At 42.9% G+C, this 12,293-nt stretch overlaps 1 protein-coding gene across 1 annotated transcript in view; it reads left to right on the forward strand.

Annotated features, from left to right (window-relative positions):
- The window catches only part of FLT3 (fms related tyrosine kinase 3), a 40,726-nt gene extending 31,032 nt beyond the window's left edge, over window positions 1–9,694 (forward strand). The window contains 12 exon segments of the mRNA XM_019474855.1: window positions 301–413; window positions 512–644; window positions 734–838; window positions 2,162–2,272; window positions 4,616–4,769; window positions 5,126–5,256; window positions 5,628–5,752; window positions 6,120–6,242; window positions 6,880–6,991; window positions 7,075–7,174; window positions 8,482–8,587; window positions 9,560–9,694. Coding sequence (XP_019330400.1) covers window positions 301–413; window positions 512–644; window positions 734–838; window positions 2,162–2,272; window positions 4,616–4,769; window positions 5,126–5,256; window positions 5,628–5,752; window positions 6,120–6,242; window positions 6,880–6,991; window positions 7,075–7,174; window positions 8,482–8,587; window positions 9,560–9,694 — 1,448 coding nt within the window.
- The last annotated feature ends 2,599 nt before the right edge of the window (window positions 9,695–12,293 follow it).

Raw genomic sequence — 12,293 nt, forward strand, 5'->3', positions numbered from 1 at the left:
TGTTTACGTTCACGATGTCCAATCCATGGATCACAGCAACACCTCCGTGCACTTAGATTTATTAATTGGTGTAGCATTTTTTTGGAATGAAAACAGATGTCAGAATTACCCAGCACTTAACGCCTCCTGCCCAGCTCCTTGCCTTGTATATGGCTCCATCTCGTTCCCCGTGCAGAGGAGGCTCAGGCGTGAGAGGACTGCAAACTGGCAGAACTGACCAAGCCACCGTGGGTTCTCCTTGCACCTCTAGCTGTACACACAAGCTCTGATTCAGTGGGTAGTAATATGTATCTCTTAAAGTTGCAGGAGCTGTTTCTTCCCCCCCGGACAATGCTGCATTCTATGTCTCTGTTGGATTTTTCCTCCTATTGATCGCTTTTTTGTTTGTATTCATTTTTCATAAATACAAAAAGGTAAAAGCAAACATAAATACCTGCCCCTTCTTCTTTTGTTCCTACCAGGCTGTTTCTTCCTCTCTAAGACTTATTCCACTTTTTTTTTCCTTCCAAAGCAATTTAGATATGAAAGCCAATTGCAAATGATTCAGATGATAGGCCCATCAGATAACGAGTACATCTACATCGACTTCAGAGAATTTGAATATGATCTCAAATGGGAATTTCCCAGGGAAAATCTGGAATTTGGTAAGCAGTCCACAAGACAACCCACAATGCTGGAGTAGTAGCCTGTGCTGTAGCAGCTGCAAATAATATTGGCATATTGTGTCTTGTAGGACAGGTCCTCGGTTCTGGGGCTTTTGGGAAAGTGGTGAATGCGACAGCTTATGGAATTAGCCATGCAGGAGATTCAGTCCAGGTCGCAGTCAAAATGCTAAAAGGTATGATAAACTCTGGGTGCCTTTCACAAGCAGTGATATATTCTAGCGGCTCCAAAGCAGAAGCGGTGTCGGAAATCCCTTTATATACAGACTTGTGTCAGTTACACCTCACAAATGCTTGGTTTCAAAATCCTTTCAAAAGTGCTTTCAAAATCCTGTTTCAGTTTGGAAAGATATTGCTGAAGTGCCTTCTTCCTGCAGTGTGTGGCATTTTGTCCTACACGCCAGAGATCTGCGTTGTGTGGGGAAGGATGGAGCTGCTCTGCTCTAAAGAGGACAAATGCAAATTCATAGTGCAGATTAGCCTGCTGGTCACATTGGTGACTGTGGACTTTGGTGTAAGGTCCCTTTTTCTTGTAGTGCTGTCTAGCTGTTGCACTCCCTTCACCTCCTGTGTCTGAGCTAGCTTTTTTGCAAAACTTCCCGCACATCTTCCTGTAGTCTTTTCTTCTTGATAACACAAAGAAATTTCTTTCCATCCCTCCTTATGGGTCAGGCTTCTTAAACCTCTAATCCTCCTTGCTGCTTTGTTCTGGCCTCTCTCCAAACTCTCTTGACCCCTCATAAAAGCAGCGTCCAGAAGCGAGCCTCCCTGGCAGCAAGCAGAGGAGGAGGGCTGCCTCTCTGGGTTCCAAGTACCACAACCCTCTTGATACATAACGGGATGAGCTTCATGTCGGCAGCAGCACCAGCACCCTCCTCACCTGTGTGCCCACACAGACCCTTCCTGCCAGCACTGCCATGCACCTCTTCGTCTCCTATTTGCACATGTGCATCAGCTTTACGCTTCCTTGGTCCACTCCTTTGCGGTTGTCTTTATGGAAGTTCCTTTTGATCATTTTGGTTCACATCCCCAATTCACTGAGATCATGAGGACCAAATGCTTGCTGAAAAACAAGCCTAAAGCTACTACTGAAACACAGGGTGGCCTTCTTAGCTATTGGATCACAACTCGTTGTGTGCCATAGGGCTATTGAGATGTTTTTTTCTCTTAGCATTTCTCTCCAACAGGGTTGACTGCCATTTTTTCTGTGCTTGTGAACACCTTAATACACTGATGTCATTCCTTGCCAGCCTAAGAATGACAAATATTAACATTTTATGACTGCTTTCCCAAGCATTCAAATGATACACACTCACGCACACATTTATTTTCCACCTTTGGCTATATCTTTTTATACTGCACAAAAATTTTTAGGATGTTCCCAAATGTACTTTCAGTCCAATTAATTTGAAATGAAGACTTGCATGTGACAAAGCATCACAACCATTTGTGTTTTTAATTCTTTGCTGAAGATTTCCAAATCTCTGTTACTTTTACAGAAAAACCTGATGCTTCAGAAAAAGATGCTCTGATGTCTGAGCTGAAAATGATGACTCACATTGGAAGCCATGAAAATATTGTGAACCTACTAGGAGCTTGTACGGTGTCAGGTAACTTGTGGAAAGGTACCAATTAAAATGTTCAGACTAACGAGGACTCCTGAACAGAAAAGAAGTATCAAAAATTGATTACTGAAAGCAGTATTAAAAACATCCAAGCCATAATTAATCACCTATTCCTCAAGCTGCTCTTCCCTTCTTCACCCCTGAATCCTTTCTTTGCCCAACCAATTTTGCTGCTCCACACCGGTGCAAACTAAGATGAAGATGAAATGAAATCAAAGTTAAGGCTGTGCATGAGTACAGAAATGGATCCTTTCTAATCAAACTTGCATGAAGTGATACAATAGTCCTTCTATAGAAGAGGTTTTCCTGTTGCAGTGGTGATGGCACTGATACAGGCCAGTTTATTACGCGAAAAGGAAAAGCTTATCTGGTGTAAGGTACCTTTGTATCCACATGATTCTGTTCACATAAGAATTTTTTTTTAAATCATTTGGCTCACCAAACAGTGAAGTTGTAGAAAGAAAGGGGAAAATGGCTAAAGGCTAGACAGGAAAGAAAAGAAACTGAAAAAAGAGCAGGGGTGGGGGGGACACCCAAAGAAAGAAGAGGAGAGAAGTGAATAATGACGAAGGAGACAACTTTTTAAAGGACTGAATGTAAAAATAAACTGGAGATGGAAAGAACTAAGCAAAGATAGGCTAAGATGAAAATGCAAGATATTATTACTAATTAATTATTGTGTGACTTGTGATATCATTGAGGCAACATATGTGAATATTCCTGTCCCAAGAACTTTAAATCATTCACCAAACAGTGAAGTTGTAGAAAGAAAGGGGAAAATGGCTAAAGGCTAGACAGGAAAGAAAAGAAACTGAAAAAAGAGCAGGGGTGGGGGGGACACCCAAAGAAAGAAGAGGAGAGAAGTGAATAATGACGAAGGAGACAACTTTTTAAAGGACTGAATGTAAAAATAAACTGGAGATGGAAAGAACTAAGCAAAGATAGGCTAAGATGAAAATGCAAGATATTATTACTAATTAATTATTGTGTGACTTGTGATATCATTGCGGCAACATATGTGAATATTCCTGTCCCAAGAACTCCCTCTCTGGCCAATCCAGCAGTGAACAGGAGTGGGTGGAGAGAGGCTAAAGAACAGATCACCTCAGGGAAAGGGCAGGGTTTACCCAGAGTTTGCCCGTATCATGAACTGTAACACCTGCCACTGAAAAACTTGACACATCTTCTGCCACAGATATTTACTAAGTCAGAAAGACCAAAGATAAGTCTTGTTTCCCCAGTTCGCATCAACACCAATACTGTCATGCAAAGACATTTGAGGCATAAGAGGAAAGCAGAGAAATAGATCGTCGTTGGTGGCTTTAGCTGATTTGAAAGTATACAGGCTGCCACTGCCTTCTGGAAAACTCAGTAAGCGTGATGGTGTAAGCAGGAGAGCTGCAGGGGAGACTTGCTCAGTCTGGCAGGGGAGGGCAGGGACACTTCCAGCCTTACCCAAGTCCCGTGTTCAGAAGCATTTACATGGCTCTCAAGACTTCACATCCATCCTCTGAGAGACTTTACAGGCTTTTCACAGTGTGCCCTACCTTGCTTGACAGGGACTGTCTGGCAGAAACGTCCACAAATTTATATTCGGTCTTTCTGAGCCAGAAGGGGTGATGCCAGTGTAAAACTTTGCAGGGGTGATGTGTGACCACTCTGAGCTCTCCCTGGGCCATTTGCTCTGTTCCTGCTGGCTTGTCATGGCTTTCCTCCGAGCACTGCCTGGTCGGGAATTGGAGGTATTTTTCCTTTCTTGAGAAAGTGGCCTGACCAGTGCTCCACTCACACACATGCCCTTGCAAGGTCTTTCCCTCCTATAGGTTCTCTCAGCAAGCACACTTAGGTTTCAGGTGGCCTTCTTGGAAAAAAAAGGGTATTTCTAGAGCATGAAGGTAGTGCAGATAAATGAAAGGGCGTAGGTCAAAGGATACCAATTCACACCATCAAGATAATTAGCAGGGGTCATCTGTTGCTTGAACCATGTATAGTTTAGACAATATGTTGCATCTTTATAGCCTGTGCTGTCCTTCCCCAGTGCCATCAGTACGGGGAAGGATGTTTGTGCCTTCATAGGGATTTGCAATCCTCCTTGGGAGATGCATCACAGGGGAAAATCCGCTACATGCTTTCCAAAGGGACATTACAGTCAGTAATTACAGTCAGTAAACATTACCTGTCCATCAGTACAGGTTATCTACCCAGGAAGGGAAGATGTTTGGGTTGTTTAATACAGATTAGTCCTGAGAGAAGATGGAGCATCATTAGGGCTTTAATGGGGAGAGTGCTATAGATAGCAGGAGGCGTTTACATTTCCAACTATTTCAGGACCAATCTACTTGATATTTGAATACTGTTGCTATGGTGACCTTCTGAACTACTTAAGGAGCAAAAGAGAAAAGTTTCACTGGACACTGACGGATATTTTTAAACAGCACAACTTCAGCTTTTACCACAATATCCATTTGGACCAAAATTCCAGGTAAAGCATTCAGCAAGTTTAATACTTTATAAAGCTACTGTCTCTTTTTAAGCTGCATTCTCAGCTGTGCTGTAAACTGGCGAAATTATTGAATTCTTAAGAATGTGCCTTCACATACTTTAATAAGCAATGCCTTGGGAGGAACTGAGGATTGATTCTCCTTATGATGTTCCTTGCACTGGACTGCAAAAGACAAGCAATCTCTTGTTTCTCTTTCCAGTTTTGAGAAGACTCATGTCTGTGCCCAGGTTTTTAATAGCAATAACTGATCATGCTTTTCACTGCAAAACGGTTTATCTGTAGAAGATTATGTGATCCGCTGTGTGTAACCTTTGAAAATGTGTCACCCACTCCAGGAAGGGAACTCACCTGAAGTACGATGTGAATACAACTCTATGCAGAGAGGATGAATTTGAAATCACACAAAGAAGTCAAAACATAAATGTGACATCTGGATCAAATGGGATTGTGCTGTATTCTGAGAAAGGTAAGGGATTAGTTGCTTTTATCTCTAGTAATTCTGTTATTATTGTCTTTATTATATTATTGATTTAAATAGACTAGATTCAGTGACACAGGAGGCCCGTTTCTATCATATGTCTCTCTTCCCTCCTGGCAGGAATTTTGCCGGAGAAGGATTCAACAACACTTAAGACCAGAGGCTTATGTTTCTGGTCATGCTATACATAGCATTTGAGTATGAAAATTCTCTTTCCTTTATTTTGTGTCTGAGCAAAGGATGCTCTTTGTGATGTTGTTCTCGGTAGGAGCACGTGAAAATCCTTACAACAGTCAGTGGAATTAACCAGAGAGTGAGGAAGCCCATGGAAAACTCATACTTCTGGTTATTTTTCACAGATAAAATTAAGCATGCAAGCAGACAGATGGATGAAGAAGAGGATTTTAATGTGCTCACTTTTGAAGACCTTCTTTGCTTCTCTTATCAAGTTGCCAAAGGAATGGAGTTTCTTGAGTCCAAATCGGTATGGTGAAGGGTAGCAAATTGGTTAGATAGAAAAAACAGTAAAAATAGGTTAGTCTATAAAAGGCAGACTGAAGAACAGAGCCACACAGTGGCAGGCTTGAACTAGACCTCCTTCCCCAGCTTTTCAGCAAAGACTGGATTGCAGTTTTAGGCATGACCCTGAGTAAGAAGTGGCTGCACTGCACCCTTCTGCCTGCTCCGGCCCCACCTTTGCCACGAGCAACCGGGGACTGTCCAGCTTGCTCATTCTCCAAACTGTTTGAGTGGAAGGAGGCACCAGTTCAGACAGCTCTGTGTGAGACAAAGGAATTATCTCCTTCTGATACTAAATGCTGCAGAGCATTAACCCATCCTTTCCTTCTAAGTGCATTCATAGAGACCTCGCTGCCCGGAATATACTAGTGACCCATGGAAAAGTGGTGAAAATATGTGACTTTGGCCTTGCCAGAGATGTAGTGAACGACTCCAACTACATCGTCAGGGGCAATGTAAGTTTCTGAATGCTCTCTATTTTTCATACCATTGTAAGAAGGATAAGGAACCAAGAAAGTGAAGCTTTACATTTTCAAATTCCTTGTTAGCTTTATAGATATCTGTATAGACAGTGCAGAAATCTCACTTTTTCCTGCCCTTGGCAAATGCAAATTCTTAGCTTATAATTAACCTAATCAAGCTAGTACTGTAAATGAGATGGTACCCATGTCCTTTCTAAAGCGCACTGAAACCATTGATGGAAGTGCTGGGAATTGTTTTCTGTTGCGGACAATAATAGTACAGAGACAATAGCATATGTGTGGGGTACGCCAGATCCTCCGGCTATATGAAGAAGTGCAGGGTGGACATCTCCATCTGAGCTACTCTGGAATTCAGAGGAGGGAAGAAGGGTCTTTCAGGCCTGAGCTCATCTCTTCCTTAAATAGTCATCTAAAATGGATGAGATGAATTGGCTCCTTAGAAATGCCTATTTCTTTCTATAAGGGAAATTTAGAGGGGCTACTAAGAGAGGCCCAGCTTTTCACATAGCAAACAGGAATTGATCCTGCTCAAGCAGTGACAACTACAGTAAGTCATCTAGAAAGCCTGTGTCATAGCATGACCTGGCCTCCTTCCCCCCTGTCTGTACAGGCTCGTTTACCAGTTAAATGGATGGCTCCTGAAAGCTTATTCGAGAGGACGTACACAATGAAGAGTGATGTCTGGTCTTATGGAATATTACTATGGGAAATATTCTCTTTGGGTATGTTCTGTAGCGCGACAAAAGAGCACTGCGTGGTTTTGGCAACTTCTGAATTAACAGGTATTCTCCAATATTTTCCACAGGTGTAAATCCCTACCCTGGTATTCAGGTTGATACAAACTTCTACAAATTAATACAAAGTGGATTTAAAATGGACCGACCGTATTATGCTACAAAAGACGTGTAAGTGTATTTCCTGAGTGATGCACAGCGTGGGAGTTTATATTTACTAGGTGACTGTTTGTATGACCTTTTACTTATTGTACACTGTACCTTGCTCAAAAAAATCGCAAAAGGTGAGATCTTCCTCTAACTCTGAAACAAGGCTGCTTGATCATGTAGGTTTTGTCCTAAAGCAGAAATGATCAACACTAAAGGTTATGTGCATTTGAAAGGACTAATTTATTATCTGTATTTAATTGTGCCTTCCTTTCCCAGGGAACTTCTTGTTCTCAGATCACAGACTTCCTTTTTCTTTTTGCAAAAGCTATGTTACACCATATTCATTTTGGATATTAGCTAAATCTTTGGTGATTTTTCTAATTTTTTTTTTTTAAATTGAGCTTTAGCGTGTTTGATTCAGTTCCAGGAGGCTAGGGATCCTTTTAGAGAAAAACCCTGATAAGGAAGAGTTGGCAGGAGCTATTCCTGTGCTCTCAGCACACGATTTTCAGCCTGTGCCTCTGTGTCTGGGTGGACTGTCTAGAGGCGGACCCCAGAGGGCAAGAGAAGAGAAGGGGGTGGGGAGCTACGAGACCTGGAGCATGGAGGAAAGTGAAGGACTTTAGGTTGTCTGAGCTCTTCTGGAAAACATTTTCATAGGTAGTTTAGGGACTCAGTGCCTTGCTATGGCACTGTACCATTCTCATCCTCTCCATGTAGAGACTGTAATGGCATTAAAGGTACGGGTGAATCTGACAGATTCACCCAGGAAAGATTTCTGTGGGGCTTATAAATACCAGGGAATATATTGACCTGGTAAGTTTGCAAGGGACTTGAGCAGCTAGGCACTGCACTGGTCCCTGATGAAACTGCAAAATCTCTAAGGTGGTGTTTAAACTTCAGAAAGATTTTTGTGATGGCAAATTCCACAAAAAGACTCGCTGTGAAAACTGTCTTCAAGACTACAGAGTCCACAAGGAGCAGGTTCAGCCCCAGAGTCAGACAGGAATTCTCTTCCTACCATTTTCTTTACGGAAGCTGGAAAACAAGGTTAGCATGCCAGTATGTGCCAGCCAGGGTGAAATCCTGGCCCCAATCCTACGAGGAGGATTTTGCTAAGGACTCCAGTAAAGCCATGTTCTTCATTTCACCCTTTTTCCTAATCTTTCTGTATCTTTTCCTCTGATGCAACATGCTAAATCTGGCCTCTTTCTATAAAATCGTTCTGGTGCCCCGTGATTCCCATCCAAATTCTGCACTTCCATGTAGTCACTCACAGAGACTCCAACAGCTAACATGTTTTCTGTGTCACCTCTTTGCTCCTGCAGCTATCGCATGATGCAGTCCTGTTGGGCCCTTGACTCCAGAAAAAGACCCTCTTTTTCTTGGCTGGTTTCCTCTCTTGCCTGTCAGCTGGCTGAGGCAGAAGGAGCAGTAAGTAAATACAGAAAGAAGAAAAATGTTTTGGGGGTTTTTCTGTAGCCCCATATAAGCTGAGAAATAGTCTGCTGGTTTCTATTCAAGTGTGTCGTTGTGTTATGGAGCTATTCCCCAGGGATCTATGTAAGAGTTTGGGGAAGTTTTTTCTGCCATCAGAAGGAATCCTGACCTCCCTGATGAGGATGTCTTTCCTCCCGCTGCCTGCACCGGGACTCCGGAAGGCTGAACTCTCTCAGCCTGTGCTACAGGACCATGCTTCCCCTGTGCAGGAGCCAGTGCACTTGGCTTTGGTGATGCTGATAGCTGCCATGGGAGGGGAGCTGAGCCCGGGCCACCTGCCAGGGATCTCATGGGGGGCACCATAGGTACGTGCTGCCACATCCTCACAGACGGAGGGCTGTATATCATTCTCAAAGGTCAAAATAATAAACAGGATCTGAGAAAGTCATATTCCATCCTTAACAGATTTGACCTCTTCCTCAGGGAGGATAAGCAACTCCTTTCAAAACTACCGATTCCTACCTGGGTATCCACTGTGGGCTAGACACTATTCCCCAGTGCAGTGTCCTTGCTAACCTTTTGGGATGTGGGGAGCTATGAATGATTCTTGCCTTTGCAGCCTTGAGCGTCTCTGCAGACTGTTAGCCTGGCAGATGCTGCCGAGCATAGAGGCAAACTGATAAGTAACTTCAAAGCACTGTACCTAGAAAAAAAAATCCTCCTTTGCGGTCCAGTGCCCTTCCTCAACCCAGCTCTTTTTGGCTGGATAAGATCCATCTCACTTAGGCAGTTGTCTGGACTCCCTTTGGAGTCCGTGGGAAGTAACAGGCAGGTATAAGTGTGATTCTCCCTCAAGAGGAGGTGGACTGTACCTTACAAGTGCCTGCTTCACAAGGGGAAAAGCAGTTTACCAAGTACAATAAGTAATAACAGAAGATATCTTTTATTTCCTCTTCCCAATTCTAGGTTTACCAGAATATGAAGAAAAATGTTTCTACACACAATTCCAGCACCAAAACTAAACCACGTGTAAGCAGGGATGAGGAATCTCTGCTATCCCCGCCTGTCCTCCAGCATGAAGACCCTCAGGTCGAAAAATAAGCTGGGTTCTGGATTTGATCTCAGTATTTTCATAAACTCTGTGTAGCATATATGTTTTGTATCACCACTAAGAAAAGAAAATGTTACCAACTGCTGCTCTATTCACATTTCTTATGGGCCAGTCCATATTTATGTTACTTTGAGGAGAAGACACAATTCATTTCTTTGAATTCAGCAAACACATCTGTCACAAGAGAGAAGCAATGGTCTTTTCGCTGCCTTTCTACAACTGGATACCTCTTTTTCTGGTTTTAGGTAAACGGTGTCTAATCAATGCATGGAACTCAGACTGTTCTTGCCATATTGCAAGCAAACACAAGAAAATCCGTGTTTTTTTAGTCAATGTTTACAAACACAGGCTATGCATCTAAAGCAAACTGGTGTGATTTCCAGAAGTGCTACTTGCATCTTCATCTCCAGGTGTCAGCGAGTTGGAAAATCAGCTTTGTTTTACAAGGAACTATAAATCTGAGTGTGTTCGACTGTCTTATCCTGAACATCTCAATTGCTGTCAAGTTCCCAATAGGTGTCCAGTTCAGGTGAATTCATTTCATGGAGCTTTAGGTACTCGGGTGGTCTCTAGTCATCCAGGCTACATTCTGCACTCACTGATGAGAGCTAGGCACTTACAGCGACTGATTCCTTCTACCTAAAATAAGCATCTAAAACAAGCAGGAGGAGTGATATTTGGAGATGACCTTCTGCCTCCCTAGTCTAGAAAATCCACGTGGCAGTCTCCAACTGGACGTCTCACTTCAACTGAGTTATAACTAATTCTACCCTTTGGGCTTTGTGTGTTTTAATACCAAATAAAAATGTTGAATTTTGAAGAAATTATGTTCTGTAGCAATTTAGGAGTATAATGCCATCACTCCCAATTCCTAGAAGTCAGCCTGGGTGTATGAACCCTGCTGCAATAAAATGAGAGTACATCTCCTTAGTTTTCTCCCAGACTCCCAGGACAATAACCAGAGGCTTGACAGCTTTTTAATATAGATAAAAAGACACATTATTTTCGTGATGATGTCTGGGGATTTGTAATACAGCTTTTATCATGACTAACAGGATACATTTGTCTACATCCCAGTGAATCAATATGAGAATATATTTGTTAATAGATTTCTTCTCTTTTACATTTTACAAAATGCTAACTGCAATTAGGATTTCCAGTGGCAAGTGTTACAAATAAATAACTGTTTGGCTAGAATATGCTATCACATAAACTGAGCTGCTCTTTACTAACATTGTCTGAAAATAATTAATGTTGTAATACAGCAATTATGAATTGTATATTTTTGTTAACATTGTTGAATTAGCAATGAATCATTGATTTTTTTAACCGGATATAAACCGCTGAAGAATAATTTGGAAATATAAAGATAGAAATAAAACTTTAACTTTGCATTTTCTGGAGAATGTATATGTCTTTTAGCATACTCATATAACACAATTTCAAAGCGTTCAGCAACAAGGTGTCACTGTTCAGCACTGTTGACACACAGCCTGCACCAGCTGGAAAGCGAGAGTTGAGTGTCTTGTGCAGACGGGAGTTTTCAGCCACCATAGCCTTCAGAGCTAGAGGAGCTTAACGCTGAATTGGTTGCATCCAAGCCTAGCTGGCCCTGGAAGCTCAGCAGATGTGGACTTGGCTCACAGAGGAGCAGGTGGGAATCCCATGTGCTTTAAAACATGCCAGGGAGTTGTGTTAAGTGTTTTTCCACAAGATTAAAAAAGGAGTGGGCAGAGGTCATCTGGCCCCATCACTGCTACTGAGCTGAGACTTGGGAATATAAAGGCAAATAGAGAACCTTGGAGCTAACACAAACCCCTCTTGATGCACACGTGAAAAGCAGCTCAGGCAGCATGGCACCCTGTGAGGAAGTACAACCAGCAGAAAGACCCTCCTGTGAGGGCTGGACACGTGGAGGCTTGTGAATCTGCTAGTCCACACGGCAGAGAGGGATGCAACAAAGCTACAGGCGGTATTCTGTGAAAAAATAATATCTTTTAGGAGCACATTTCCTTTCCAGGATGCTTCCAACACAACTTAGCAAAGTGCTGGTCCATTCCTGAGGTTTGTGCAGAGCCACAGCCAGTGCTGTTTAAGGAGCAGTTTCATGATTCTTGGAGAAAAATGCCCACATTTCTCTTGTTAGGATCTAGACCCCTAAGCTGTGCCCCCAGGAGCAGGTACTCTGGAGAAAGTGCTAAATTCCCCCTGTAGTGAATGGGGAGCGTTAAGCTTGTTTGAAGACCTCCAGCAGAGATGCCATTAGTCTAAACTAGATGCATTAAGTCAGGTAGAGACTGACAAAGATTCAGTAATCATTAAACCGGGAAGAAGAGGAAGAAGAAGGGGTTGAGGTCAGTTAAAAGTGCTGAAAGGCAAAGGACACCGCGCTCTCCTTGTTAGCAGTAACAGAAAGAAAGAACAAGAAAGAAATACTTGACAAGCCAAACTGAAAGACAAGTCGCGTTGAGGAATCGGCCCTAATTTTCTTTCCCTTTTCCCTCCCAAAGCACACCGCGGAGCCTGCAGCCCGGTCCCGAGGAGACCTCCCCGCGGGATACCCCCGGGATGCCCCCCCCCCCGGGATGC

Source organism: Aptenodytes forsteri, unplaced genomic scaffold (assembly GCF_000699145.1).
Source record: "Aptenodytes forsteri isolate BGI_AS27 unplaced genomic scaffold, ASM69914v1 Scaffold155, whole genome shotgun sequence".
Taxonomy (NCBI): Eukaryota; Metazoa; Chordata; class Aves; order Sphenisciformes; family Spheniscidae; genus Aptenodytes; species Aptenodytes forsteri.